General features: G+C 51.9%; 2 protein-coding genes across 5 annotated transcripts in view; both read right to left on the bottom strand.

Annotated features, from left to right (window-relative positions):
* SMURF1 (SMAD specific E3 ubiquitin protein ligase 1) overlaps positions 1 to 3,397 on the bottom strand; it is a 41,241-nt gene extending 37,844 nt beyond the window's left edge. For all 4 annotated transcript variants that reach the window (XM_083872388.1, XM_083872389.1, XM_083872390.1 and 1 more), the window contains exon 1: positions 3,316 to 3,397. In XM_083872388.1, coding sequence (XP_083728514.1) covers positions 3,316 to 3,370 — 55 coding nt within the window. In that variant the 5' untranslated portion in view covers positions 3,371 to 3,397. The remainder of the gene's footprint in view (positions 1 to 3,315) is intronic.
* A 3,462-nt stretch (positions 3,398 to 6,859) lies between these two features.
* KPNA7 (karyopherin subunit alpha 7) lies at positions 6,860 to 13,434 on the bottom strand (the record flags this gene model as incomplete). Its single annotated transcript, XM_083872291.1, has 10 exons — positions 6,860 to 6,940; positions 7,949 to 8,098; positions 8,508 to 8,690; positions 9,016 to 9,249; positions 9,604 to 9,867; positions 10,323 to 10,405; positions 10,904 to 11,172; positions 11,908 to 11,984; positions 12,530 to 12,667; positions 13,282 to 13,434. The coding sequence occupies 10 exons, from the start codon at positions 13,432 to 13,434 to the stop codon at positions 6,860 to 6,862; spliced, it is 1,632 nt and encodes a 543-aa protein (XP_083728417.1).
* Positions 13,435 to 14,009: the final 575 nt, after the last annotated feature.

The following is a 14,009-nucleotide window of genomic DNA, read 5'->3' as shown; positions in this document are numbered from 1 at the left end:
GCAAGGAAGTGAACCACAATGTTTAACTTTCCTCAGTTCCACCATGATCCCAGAGGCCAGCCAGCTTTTAACACCTCAGCTGAGACCCCACTGAAAAAGGCAGAACCAATGAACCAGAACCCATTTTGCAGCTTTTTTGGTGAAGTTCCATGTTTAGACCACTTCTTCATGGACTTTCCAGCACCATCTGCAACTCTTGCCTACAAGCTACCTGGATCAGGGTGTCTCCCATACCCAGCACAACGAGACTGCAGTTCTCACCAGTGCTTGTGGGCGATAAAAGTGTGAGCAAGGCGTGTGTAAGCCTTGGAGATGATGAACCCTTTGGAACTTCCCCAGGGAGCAGCAGCAAACAAAGGTTTCAAGAAACATGAGGGTAAAACAAGGGAAGGTCCCGTGGCCTGTGGATCGTGTTCCTTCTTGACCCAGCAGACCCTGAGCATATTTGGCAAGGACATGAACTCACAGGATCACTCTATTTTTCCATCCTTGTGCTGGCAATTCCGCCACTGCTGCGCTGCCCTGATGACAGCACAGATAGGAAAAGACCATGGATTTAACAGGAAGTTTTCTCTTTGCCTAGAACTGGACAAGAGACAAGGCCAGAGTATCTCTGGCTCTTGCATCACCAGCTGGGGTAAAGGCTTTAGTGGAAAGAAGATGAGAAACTGAGCTATGACAGGAGATCAGCATATTTGAGATCCACAGGCAACAAAGTCATTTTAACCTATCATGCAACTCATGGTTATATTGAGGTTCTTAGTATTTTTGCACAGGGTGCATTATTTGCCATTTTACTTTGTTACAATTTGCATCAAGCTTGGACTGACATCATTCTGTATAAGCTGGGAGATCACTTCTGGTAATCATCAGAGGATTGAGAACATTTGGATATATTCACATAGATAACCCCAACACCCTGCTAACACAAATATCTTTACAACAGAAGAGGAAAAAATTATGTCTTTTAAAAAATCACAGGATATTCAACCACTGTTCCCTCACCATTCACCCAGGGACGCTCACAGGCATCCTCAGTGGTATTTACATTGCTACTTTCAGTGCTGCAAAACTCCAATGGTGCCTAATCATAGCAAACACAATGCAGGTAGTAAATCATAACAAACGAGGTCCTCTGTCTTCATTTAAATGTGCTCAAATCTCCCAATGGCCAAGGAGATGGGAAAACAACAGCCAGGCCGGCTGCAGCTATTTGAAACAGGTAACTCAGCACCTCAGTCCCAACCAAGCCAAGAACTCAGCATTGCCCAACGATTCCAGACCTAAACCTCTCCCAGAGCAATTTATTTGCTGATTAAATAAAGCAATTTTTGTCGCATCATCCAGGTTTCCTGCTTGTAAAAACATAAGATGTGTTTGAGCAAGCAGGAGATTTCTTCAATACAGTTAAAAAATAGGGAGTAATAAAAAATAAATCTACCAAGTTGCTCAATAAACTGAAACTTCAGCCTGTTCCAGGAAACGTTCCCAGCTCAGAGAGAAGACTAGTGTATGCGCAAAGTAAAAAAGCATTTTGCTGCAGCATTCAGCCTTTAAAATTAAACCCAACAGCTTCTCTCTGTTATTTAAATTATCTCCTCCAGCTCAGAAGGGCTATGACCATGGCCTAAGTTACTTAACTCACATTTTTATTGACTGACTTGCATAAAAATAAGCCACATTAAGGACTGAGCTGACATTTGGTATACATCACCACAAAACTCATTTCAGATCAAACATCATTCATACAACCTAAAAATATTTTCAGCCTTCTCCCATCCAAGAAAAGGATTTTCAGATTTACATTATCCTCACAAACTTTGGTCTTCTGAAGCACAAGCAGTGCAGAATCAAAGGATTAAAAGAACACCAGGATTTTTATTTTTTGATGATCTGCCTCTGAGTGTGTTATGTGCCAGGAGCAAGTTAACCTGTAACTGCAGTTTCACCAGCACCGCTTTCTCATTATTTGCCAAAGCTTTATGCCCCCACACAGAGAAGATCCCCCTCCAGGGATCAATTCCGGTCACCCAGAGCAGCTCTCTGGCTTCTCCAGCCCAAGTGACCTCCAAGTATCCACTTACTGCCTTTGAAAGACTGGAGTGGACCTTATTTTTTAATAATTCACACAGCAGTCTCAACAAACAGGAACTGTGTCTCTTCTCATTAAAGAAACAGGCTCAGCATCGACCCGAGCAGCTTCCAAAAGACTTAATCCAGATCTTTCAGAGTCCAACACAAATTGGTTTATCCATCCATGAACCCTCCAGAGGCCTCACACGGAGGCAGGACAGACACAGCTCCGGGTGTCACCTCCTGCAACTTCCAAAGTTGAATGCCACAATGTGCAACGTGAGAACGAGTTGAGAGGAAGGAGGGAAAATTATTAAAAAAAAAAAAAAAAAGCTAAAAAAGAAACAAAAAGCCAGCTAAAAGCAGCTAAACGGGTATTTTCTCATTAGCAACTGAGTTATCCTCCTCGGCACACAGGAGGTTGGGGGGGATTGTTAATTAAAGTCAAGTAAGGCAAATTGTGAAAGGCTTTGCTGAAAGCCAGTCTGTGGGAGAGGCGGCCCTGGGAATCCTCCTGGGAAAGGTGGAGAGGAGACCCCACGAAGGGGAAGGGAGGGGTGGGAGGGGGCACACAGGGATACCCCATGAGGGAGGGAGCAAGGGAAACCCTGGAAAAGGGCTGGAAAGCGGGAAAGGTATCATAGGGATGCCCACAAACAGGGAAGGGGGAGAAGAGACCCCCAGGAAGGGGCTGGGAGGGGGCAGGGGTGTCACAGGGACCCCCCACACTGGGAGGGGGCAGGAGAGACCCCACAAGGGGCAGAACGCAGGGCAGAGTCATCAACACGGACCCTCACCGGGAAGAGGGTAGAAGGGACCCCATGTAGGGTCAGGGTGCTGGAGGGGTGGTGAGTGTCACCTTCTATGGGAGAAGGCGCAGGAAAGACCCCGGGAAGGAGAAGCGTGCCCTGACCTGCTGGAAAACGAGGGGGAGACAGCGACAAACCCCCGCCCTCCTCACATTTATGTCACCCCAAGGGGGCTCAGGCATCCCATGCCGGAGGGGCGGGAAAAAATATAAATAAACAAAAGCGCAGAGAGGTTCCGTCGGGCCGCAGAGGTAGAAGCGGAACAGAAAAAGGGTGGACAAAAGTTAAGCACGGCTGGGAGGTCGGGCCCGGCCGCCCCTCCCCGCACAGCCAGGCCGGGCAGAGGGCGAGGGCGCCGGGGAGGGGAGGGAGGGGACCCGGGCCCGGCCGGGGATGTGCGGCCACACACACCCTGCCGCCGCCGCCCCGTTACCTGTGAGGCGGATCTTGATGCTGGATCCGTTCCGGCGGGTACCGGGATTCGACATCGCGCCTGGAGGAGGAGGAGGAGGAGGAGGAGGAGAAGGAGGAGGAGGCGGCGGCGCCGAGCTCAACCGGCGGCCCCGCGCAACCCCGCCATGCGAGCCCGCCCACTCCTCACGATGCCGGGGATGCCCGGGCCCGCGTTCCGGCAGCCGCCGCAGGCTCGGCGCCCTCAGCCCCCCCAGCCGCCGCCGCCGCTCCCGCCCGGCCCGGCCCGGCCGCGGAGAACCGTGGTCACGCCCCCGCCACGCCCCCGCGCACGGCCGAGGGCGGTGACGTCAGCGCGCAGAGCGGCGTGGCCGCGTCCGGACGCCATGAGGAGAAGGTCGGAGGAGGGAAGGTCGGGGTGCAGCGCATGCGCGGGAGGGGCCGGGGGAGCGCCCCCTGGCGCGGGGAGAAGGTGGGGAATAGGAGTGGGATGGGGGAATAGAGGGGGAATGGGGGAATAGAGGGGGAATTAGGGAATAGGATTGGGGTGGGGGACTAGAGGGGGAATTAGGGAATAGGATTGGGATGGGGGAATAGAGGGGGAATTAGGAAATAGGATTGGGATGGGGGAATAGGAGTGGGATGGGGGAATAGAGGGGGAATTAGAGAATAGGATTGGGATGGGGGAATAGAGGGGGAATTAGGGAATAGGACTGGGATGGGGGACTAGAGGGGGAATTGCGGGAATAGAAGTGGGATGGGGAAATAAAGGGGGAATGGGGGAATAGAGGGGGAATCAGGGAATAGGATTGGGATGGGGGAATAGAGGGGGAATGGGGGTAAAGGGATGGGATAGGGGCAATGGGGGAATAGGAGTGAATAGTGGGAAATGGGGGAACAGAGCAGAAAAGGAGCAAGCTGTGGGAAATAAGGGGGAATGGGGACACCTGAGGAGTGACATAGGGGGGAATAGAGGTGCCTAGGGATGTCTTGGGATGAAAAGGGGCAAATAGGGGCACCTGGGGGTGAATAGGTCAGGGGTGAAACAGGGGTGACATGCAGGGTAGCACGAGGGTGACAGGAGGTGCCTGGGGTTGGCATAGGGGTGGAGAGGGGCTCTCACAGTGACATGGAGGATGTGTGGGGAGGGACATGGAGGGAGCATAGGGGTGCCTTGAGGTGGCATTGTAGGTAACATAGGAATGTAAAGGGGTCTTAGTTGGGGGCAAACACCACTACAGGCAGCAGCAGTGCCTTTACCATCTCCAGAAATGGAGCAGCACCTCATTGACTACAACTCCCTTGATGGGAGGGCGGCAGGTGGGGAATGGACTCTTCACCCAAGTGACAACACAAAGGAAAGAGCCCTGGGTTGTGCCAGGGGTAGATATTAGGAAAGATTTCTTTACTGGTCGAGCAGTGACAGACTGGGCAGCAGTGGAGTCCCCACTCCTGAGAGTGTTCAAAGGAGCAGAGGTGGCACTAAAGGGGTAGTGGGCTGATAGAAATCAGTGGGTGATCTTGGAGGTCTTTTCCAGCCTGAATAATCCTCCACCTACTCCTCTGGGGCCAGGAGAGGGGAGGGTTTTAATTAGAAAAAACACTTTTTTTTGTGCATCCCTAGAGGGAGGTAGAGCAGCCCTGAGGAAGCACAGCAGCATCTCCCCTTTGCTGGTGCCCCTGGATAACCCCTCCCATCCTACTGGGAGAAGGGGATGCCTCTGCTGCCCCAGAGCTACAATTGCCTGGGACTGACAGGGAGCAGGAGAGGGCAGAGCCCCTGGGCCAGGCAAGGAGTTGCCTGCAGGTCACTCACACACCCACACAGGAGCCTTGGTGTTCCTACAGCACTGGCCCAGCTCTCCAGCTGCCAGGGGAGACAGCAGGTACATCCCAACACTCTTTAAAAATGGCACATTGTCCTATTTTAAGTTACAGACACAACTATGGAAAGGAGCAGCTCTGGGCCCCTGGCTCTCTGTAACACCACCAACCGTAAGTTTACAGCCAGCATATGCAGGAAAAAGAATCCAAGAGATTTTCTATTTCTCTTTTTATCCTGCTTTATTTTTTTTTATCAGAGCATCAGCAAAAAGCAGCTGTAAGGGGGAGCCCTGCCTGGCCCTGGGAAAAGCCAACTGGGATGGTCCACACAGGGCCACAATCTAAAGTCAGGGCAGCCCCCCAGGCCCCAGCTCTGTGTCTCCAAATCAGCTTCTTCATGTTTATTTTACCCAGGGAACTGTGGCCAGTCCTAGGTGGCCCTTCAGTCCTGGCAGGAGTGAGAAGCCCACAGAGCCCAGGCAGCACCACCCCTGGTTCAGGTGCATGTTCAGGCAGTGCTGTATCATGTTTTGAAGTTCATAGTTCTGGAAGGAAGAAGCACTTTGCCTTTCATCAGATCCCAGTATTTGAGTATTAAATAAGTGATACTCAACCCTGCTACCCATACCCAGAGAACACATTTACACTACCAACTCCCTTTTCCTTGGGTGGCCTGCAGGAGAAATGCATAAATCCTCAGATGAACCAATCCAGGGCAGAAGAAGAGTCTCTGTTTCCTGAAGAGGAGATTTTCCCTCCAGATTAAGCTGCCTGTCACATCACCTCCCACTGCACATGAGGAAGCAGAGCCCTGAGCCCACCTAGGGTCATTTTGAAGAGCCCAACTCCCCAAAGCAGGGAGGAAAAGCCGTTCCCTCATCCTGCCTTAAGGAAAGCCTTTGTGATGCTTCAGGCCCTGGAGAGCAAAGGACTGGGGAAGGGTCTGCTGGGAGCCATCAACACTGCAAGGATGGAGGAGCTTGTTAAGAACCCACAGCACAAAATCTTTGTACCGTGGGCTCAACTCCCTCCCTTCTGCTGGAGACCACACATGGAGAGCAGGAGAAGAGGAGCCAGGGACAGAGCATGGAAACCTGAAATACAGGTCCTTGGAATTAAAGGGCAGAGCCAGATCAATGGGCTCCAGGCTGATGGATGCCAACAGGGAAGGTGCAGCAGAGGTGAATCATTGCTCCTACACTGCCTCCAACAACTTTCCTTCCAAAGGACCAGCATTTACCCAGCAGCTCCTACATCCACTCTCCAATGCTTCCAGGTGAAGTAACACACAGCAAGGACAGTGACCCACCTGCCCCTGGCTCAACTCCTTTCCCACTGCAATGGTGGTGCCTACAGAAGGGTGAAACTTCCCAAACAGTTTTTCAGAGCTACTTCAGCCACACCAAGCCAAGCCTAGAAGCTTCAGCACAGGATTTGGTGGCAGGATGTTGCTCTCCTGCAGTTTAATGTACTTAGAAGAAAGATTTCACCTCAAAAAGATGCCTGGTGCTCCAACACACTCCTGCAAGGCCTTAGGATACTATGGGAAAAAATGCCATTTGCAACAGCAGCTTAAAGGAGGGGGAAGTAATTAGAGGCAAGAGATACAAAGACAAAAGTGCAATTTATTGACAAGTTTCAGAAGTAAAAAGGCTCAGCATCTTTGCTCCTCATGGTTTGGATGTCTGAGCTCTTCCAAGGCACCTCCACCCACCAGCTTAGAACTGTGTTGTGCTTCATCTTCAGAAGTTGAAGTCTTGTTTCTCCACTGAGAAATCATACAGCCCACCTTGGCCAGTCTGGGGCTCCAGGTCTATATTCTCCTAGAAGGAGAATTATATCAATCACTTACAGGGTGTGCATTTGAATAAACCTAAGCTTTTTACAGCAACTCTGTTTTATTCTTCCTTTTAAAATCCAGCTGTTAAGCTCAGTTTGACTGCAAGAGAACTCCTGGAAACCAGGCCAAGCCTTCCTGCACCCTGAAGCTGCAGTGTCCCTGCAGCCCACACACAAAAGCAGCCAAGCCTTTGGGCTCAGACACCAGAAGCAAAAGGAAAAAGTGGCTGCAGTGGTAGAGCTCACTGAAATTAAATGGCCTGCTTGGAACAGCAACAAGCCAGGACTGCTGAGGGAGATTTTCCCCTGGCATCCAGCCCCTCCAGCAGGAGCTGGTGTGGAACTTCCTCCACAGCCTCCCACAGGGAGGCCCCACAGATCCTGCTCTGGCAAAGGACTAAACCAGACCTTTGCCCCCTGCTGCAGCTCACACCCAAACTGAGCCACAGCTCCAAGGCCTGACAGACCTCTAAGCCTCTTCCCTGATGTTTTCCCATGTGCAAGTCTAAGGCTAGGACCAAGCATAGCATCTATAACAGTCATTGGACTCTTGCAGCTCCTAGCTGGCATCCCATCCTCTTTTTCCATAGATTCCTTACCATGAGAAGGGTCAAGTAATCCAAGTGCAACCTGAGCCCTGTTATCAGCTGAGTAGGAGGCTGCCATTCATAGTGACAAGCCAACTCAGCTCCGAAGAAGGAAACTTCTCCACATTTGGTATTCATATCAGTAACTGCAGTAACTCCAGCTGATCCCAGTTTAAATTCCAGCAGCAAGATGCTATCAAGGCATCCATGTCTGTTGTGCAACTCATTGGCTGACAACTTGGTGCTTTTACAGACCTTTAAAAGGAGCTGAAAGAAGCTGCAAGAACTACTCTGTTCATGTGGAGATCTCCTCCAAAAACCTCTTCCAGTATCCTTAAACTCTGCCTCATTCCAGTGTGTAATAACTTCACATTTTCAGCTGAGGAATAGCAAGGGCTCACATACCTCACCAGAAAAGTATTTCTCTATGATGTTCAGGGCAGCTCTGTAGACCATGTCATTCTCATGGTTTTGCAAGTCCTCAATTTTCTCCAGACCATCAAGTTCTTCCACCAGCAGACACAACTTCTCTGTCTCTCCCAACTTCTCAGCTGCCTGTAACATTGGCAAGCCAGGCAGGAAAACAGAACATCAGTAACAGGTCTGAGATGATCTTTTCTGTAATTACAACCCTCATCTACAAGCCAAAGGCTCCCAGTCCCTGAATTTCTGGTCCCTTCCTGATGCCAGGGATGTGACTGTGGTGCCTGTGGAATACCAGTCCTTGCTGGGGACAGGCAACCAAACCAGTGAGCAGGGCATAAAGAGCGACACTTTAGCAACTTAATCTTGCCAAACCCTTTAGACAGCCCAAGGGTTTCCAAGAAAGGAAAGACTTCATGTTGCCTAAATGTTACTCCAAAAAAATCAAGAGTCATTGTTCTAACCACACAGTGGAAGCATTAAGTTCACTACTTGCTGCTCTTTGGATTTCAAAATGGCATCTAGGACAAACAGATCTCACCAGGAAGAGACTTGAAATGGTGTCCAGGATGATCAGGATGGTTTTGCTATCTTTGGCCAAGAGCAGGTTGAGCAGAGGCCTGAGGACCCCGGAACGGACAAGCTCCAGCACCTGTTCCACTGTTCCTCCAGTTGTGAAGTTGGCCACTACCCACACAGCCTCCTTCTGAGCCTTGAAGTCACCCTGGAAAAGCAGCACAGCAAAGGCACTCCCAAGCTTAGTATCCCTCTAGGAAGAGTGTGAGGCAAGGATAACCATTTCCCTTCTATGCAGCTTTCCCAGCCCTTTGGGTGATGCATGGACACCTGGCAGAGGTGCCAAGGGCAGCTCCAGGATGTTTCCATGCAGGTGTACTGACAAATCAAGATGCTCAGGCTGTCCCAAGGATCTCAACAGCTCTGAAACAGCCTGCTCAGGTGGCTCTGGGGCCAAGTGCTTCACAGATGAGCCATCCCAGGTCTCCTGAACTCCATGTTCCTCCTGAAGCAGCCCTGTGCCCATCCCTTACCTTGTCAAGCAGCTCCACCAAAGGTGGCAATAACCCAGAGGTGATTATCTGTTGGATCTGCTGGGAAGGCCCTGCTGCAATGTTGCTGAGGGCCCAGGCTGCTTCCTTCTGGATCACTGGCTTTGTGTGCCTCAGCAGCCGGGGCAGGACAGTCAGGGCACCAGCATCAATGGCTTCCTGGGTCTGCTGGTCTGTGCCTGTGACCACATTCCCAATGGCACGGAGAGCTGGAGTCTAGACAGAGATTAGAGGAGATGAGGAGAGTCCTTACCTCGAGGGATACATGTCAGAAAGCCCAGCAAGATCCCTCCCTAAGTGCTTGATCCTTAACACAAGGAGAGCATTGTGGGTGATGGCTGTTTATTTATGACTCTGTCGTCCTTTGTTTGCTCTAAGCAGCTTTAGAGTCTCTATCCAACCTCCAGCCTCAGCCAGCAGAGCAGTGGCTTGACAAGCAGGCACTCAATTCTGCAGGCTGAGGGGACAGCACACCACAGCTGCCACATAGAGCAAGGGCATGTGCCTCCCTCTCCTCAGACCTTTCTATATTAAAGGACCAGAGGGTGGAGATTGCTGATTTCTCCCTACCATAACAGTAAACTCTGGGCTGTCCATGAGTTCCACAAGCCTTGGGAGAATCCCTGTCTCCACCACAACTTGGATGCGATCATTGCAGCCATCAGTCAGGTAGGAAACAGCCCAGCAGGAGTCAGAGATGACAGCCTTGTCTTCATGCTGCAGGAGGAAGATGAGGACTGGCAGAATCTTCTGCACAGCATCCAAGGGAGGGCAGGGGTTCTTGTTCCTGCACAGGTTTGACAGTGCCCAAGTGATGTTCCTCAGGAACCCAACCTGAAACACAAGGCAGGTGTAAGATCCTCACTGCCCCCAAGGGCCTCTCAGTCTGTGTTATCCTGTGAAGGTTCTTACACACCACAGACAGATCAACAGGGCAGGAACCATTGCAGAAGGGCAAGAGGCAAACCACAAAGCAGCAGCAGGAAGCTTGAAAGGCAAGTTCAGCCCTTCTACATGCATATGCAAGTCTGCCTTGCACCAGTTTCATCTTATTCCTAGCCTGAGATAGTCAGAGCTGGGTAAGAAAGCCAAGGATGGAAGAGATCACATTGACTAGGAGTGTCTGCTTGGCATCCCCAGCTTTGTGCATAGGCAGGGCCATAAAAGCAGTTTAGAGCAGGGTCTCATTCAATTATTCAAACAGTTTGTTGTGTACAAGGCAGACAGTGGACTCACCCATCACCCAAGGCATTAAGAACTGTTAAGTCAAGAAAATGAAGGTTATTTACTGGAGTTATAGGTGACACCAGAGCCAGCAAGGGAGGAATCACATCACGAGCAATAAGAGCATCCCTGTAGTGAGGGCAATCTCCTGGACAGATAAAAAGAGTTGGTCATTGCATCTGCTCAAGTCACAAGATAGTCAACATCTAAGAGCAATCAGACCTGCAGGGCCAGGGCTGCATGACCCACCAGCCACACACCATTAGGCATTTCCAGGTGGGAAGCATTTACTGGGCAGACTGGAGTGCCAGCAGGCCAACAAGGCATGACCCATTCTGTTCTTTCTATGGTGACATTAGTGGGTTAATCCACCCCAGCAGAACAGAATCTTGCCCTTGGCTTTAGCCAAAATCCTCTTGCAGGGCCAACACAGGATCTCAAAAGCTGCCAGGCCACAGCAAGGGGCTGGAGTGTTATAGGGTTCAATAGAGGCAGCAGCTTCAAGACAAAGCTGCAGGGAGAGGAGCACGAATGCCTTATCTCCCTTGTAGAACCACAGAATATGCCAAGTTGGAAGGGGCCCATGAGGATCATCACATCCCTGGCCCAGTCAGGGACCTCCAAATGCCCCTCCAGGTCCCCTCACCTGCGATGTTGCCCAGGGCCCACACCGACTGCTCACTGATGTGCATGTGTGGGGAGGACAGCAGGGAGATGAAGGCTGGGATGGCCCCTCCATCCACCACGGCCTTGGTGTGTTCTGAGGTGCCAGAGGCGATGTTGGTCAGTGCCCAGGCTGCCTCAAACTGCAGGGCAGCATTGTCAGCACGGCCCAAGAATTCCACCAGCCTGGGGATGATCCCCAGCTCGATGATCTGATCAATGGGGGGGTCCTTGTGCCTGGACAGAATTTTCCTGTGAGAGAGGACACAGCACATCCAGCCATGAGGAACCCTGTGTGGTGCCACCATAGCCCTGTGGCCAGGCATGAGGTTGTGGCTTGCACGGGAAGCATTGATGGTTCAGCATCCCACCACAACAAACCCTCTGCAGAGGGGCTGCCATACAGAGAGAAGACACAGCTAAAGATGCTGAAGCAGAAGCAGAGTGTCTCTCGTAAGTAAAGCCCTGACAACATCACAGCCATACTCACTGGGAGTGGTGCTGGTCCCAGAGCACTGGTACAATAGTTTGAGCCAGCCAAGGAAGCACCAGCAGGGATGCAGGTGCATCCTCAGGAGACACCACTGCTGCCAGCTGGGTGATGACGGTACCCTGTGGTCCTTTGTGCCCCCACCTTCATGGGGACAGGGGGACAGCCTTGCTCAGCACTGACCCTTTACAGAGCCAGCTTCTCCAGTCCTTGTCCTTCCCAAGCATCTGGTATTCAATTTCTTGTGTGGCCCAACATAATTCCTGGCACAGCACAGGAAGGGGCAGCACAGCCAACCCCTTGGTTGGGTTCACAAAGGACTGTGAGCCAAGCACAGCACACAGGCCACAGAACAGGCACCAGCTGAGATTCCCATGGACAGTTTGGGTTACCAGGCTCCTTCTCCCTTTGCCATCTCTCTAGAGAGCTCCTCTAACAGTAACTTGCAGCCTTTTGGCCCCAGCTCCCAATGCAGCTCCAGCAAGCTGTGCTCGTACCTGGTGACCTGGGTGGCGAGCAGCTGCAGCTGGGTGTCGTCCCCATTCACAGCTTCCACGATCTTCTCCAAGGATGGCTGAATAATCTGTGTCACAGAGAATGATTCAGAGTCAGCCGGGGAGCTGGGACTCCCTCCGGTTTAATCTCGGCAGTCAATCAGCCGTCTAGACCCGGCTCAGTCACCACTTCATATCTAAGCAGTGTCTATTCTTTATGCAACACAGTTTCGAGATGAGGCAGAGCAAGAGAATCCACAAAAGCCTTCAAGGCAACTAATGCTTGTAATCAAGCAGTGAAAGAGTCACTGGCACCATAATGGGCCTGCGAGCTCAGTAATTACCCCCGGCTGTGCAGGGAGCCAGACAGGAGCAGCTCCCAGCGAGCCAGAGCACCAGCCTGTTCTACCTGCCATCAAGGGAGGCCAGCAGGACATCATCACCATGAAAAACTGCACGGATGAAGGCCAGGCAGTCTGAAACACTCCCCAGCACTGGGCATGGGGATTAGGAATGGCACCAGCTGCTTAACCCAGGTCACTCCAGCTAAAGTTAGTAGTGGCCCAAGTCGGGGATGATTCCTGCTGCACTGATCCTGCCCAGGTGCAGAGCACTAAGCACTCACCATAACATCTGCTCTGTCTTCTCCCAGAGAGGGATTCTCCTCCGAATGAAGGGAAATGTTTCTGCGCTTCAGGATCTGCTCATCCTTCTTGGCCTTTCTCAGCTCAACGCTCAACTCCACCCTCTGCCTCCGGAGGGTCTGGGGGGAAGGACAACACCATTCCACTGATACCTGCATTGCCCCATTCCCCAGGGAGTTCATCCCTGCAGCCCTCTGCCCCACGTTTCCCACAGGAGGAGTGCAGAGCCAGCATCTCCTCCCTGTGGCCTGGAGGGTGCTGTAGGAGATGGCACAGAGGAAGCCTCTCCCTCAGGGCCTCCCAAGGACACAGGCTGCTGGATGAACCAGCAACCAGCGGGTGTTCTTAAAAATAGATTTTCTGAACCTGAAAGCAAACCCCCCATCTCCTCTACTGGCTTAAATCAAGCTGACAGATCCTAAATCTGACATCCCATACCAGCCCCAGCTCTACAGGGATAACTGCTGTGGAGAGCTCAGCAGGCTGGGGCTGAGCCCTCTCCCTCCCCCAGCCCACAGCCACACACCCAAAACTCACACCCCCTTTGCCTGTGCCACCACCACATCCCAAAAGCCACCCAATCATCCCAGCTGAAAGTATCCAGAGCCATTCCCCTGCTCCCTCACACAGGTAGGTTTGGGGCTATGGACCTTGAGAAGCCTCTCCATCAGCTCCTGCCAACAGTGGGCTCTGCTGGGGTCCAAAATGCTGGCACAGGCAGGTGGGTACTCACAGTTTCATCCTTGCCCTTGTTCTTGAACAACTTCACATGCTGGCTGTGCTTCCTGACTGGCATCTTGGCAGATTTGAGAGAGGTGCTGGACACCCTCAGGTGCCCTTGGGGGTCAGCACAGAGCAGGGTCAGGTCACAGCTGCCCAGCAACATCCCCTGCCAGCCACTGAGGGGGCTGGGACCCTCCACTCCCACCAGCAGCCTGGGCCACACATTTCCACCCCACACTCCCAGCAAGGGAGACACTGGAGATCCCCAAGCAGGGCTTGGCAGGATCTTCACACACTGCAGCTGAGCCACTGAGCTAAATACAAGCACAAAATACCACTTAATATCAGGCTACAAAAATTACAGCCGCTGCAGCCCCAGGAGGAAGCCAGACACAGACACCCCATGGGGTCAGGAACACCCCCTTCCTCCTGCCCTGATCCTGGGGCTTTTACATTTCCTTTGACGCACTACCCAAGCCTGACAAGGCCTCTTGCCTCCAAAAGGAGCAGCTCAAGGTTTGATTTAAGGACACACAGCCACATCCAAGCCTCTCTCACTCCACCACAGAGCTCAACCTGGCTTCCTCCACCCCCAACTAGGAAAGACCCACAGTCATATGAAGTGACCAAGCTCAACTGATAAAAAAAAAGAAGTTCTGGAAATCCAGCAACTAGTACAGGCTGCCTGGTGAACATCAAGAATAGGGATAGGTAAAAATAATTTCTAAGCACCTCCTA

The sequence above is a fragment of the Zosterops lateralis genome (genome assembly GCF_965231275.1).
Source record: "Zosterops lateralis genome assembly, chromosome: 15".
Lineage (NCBI taxonomy): Eukaryota > Metazoa > Chordata > Aves > Passeriformes > Zosteropidae > Zosterops > Zosterops lateralis.
The sequence above is the reverse complement of the archived record's forward strand: the minus strand, read 5'-3'. Positions and strand labels throughout refer to the sequence as shown.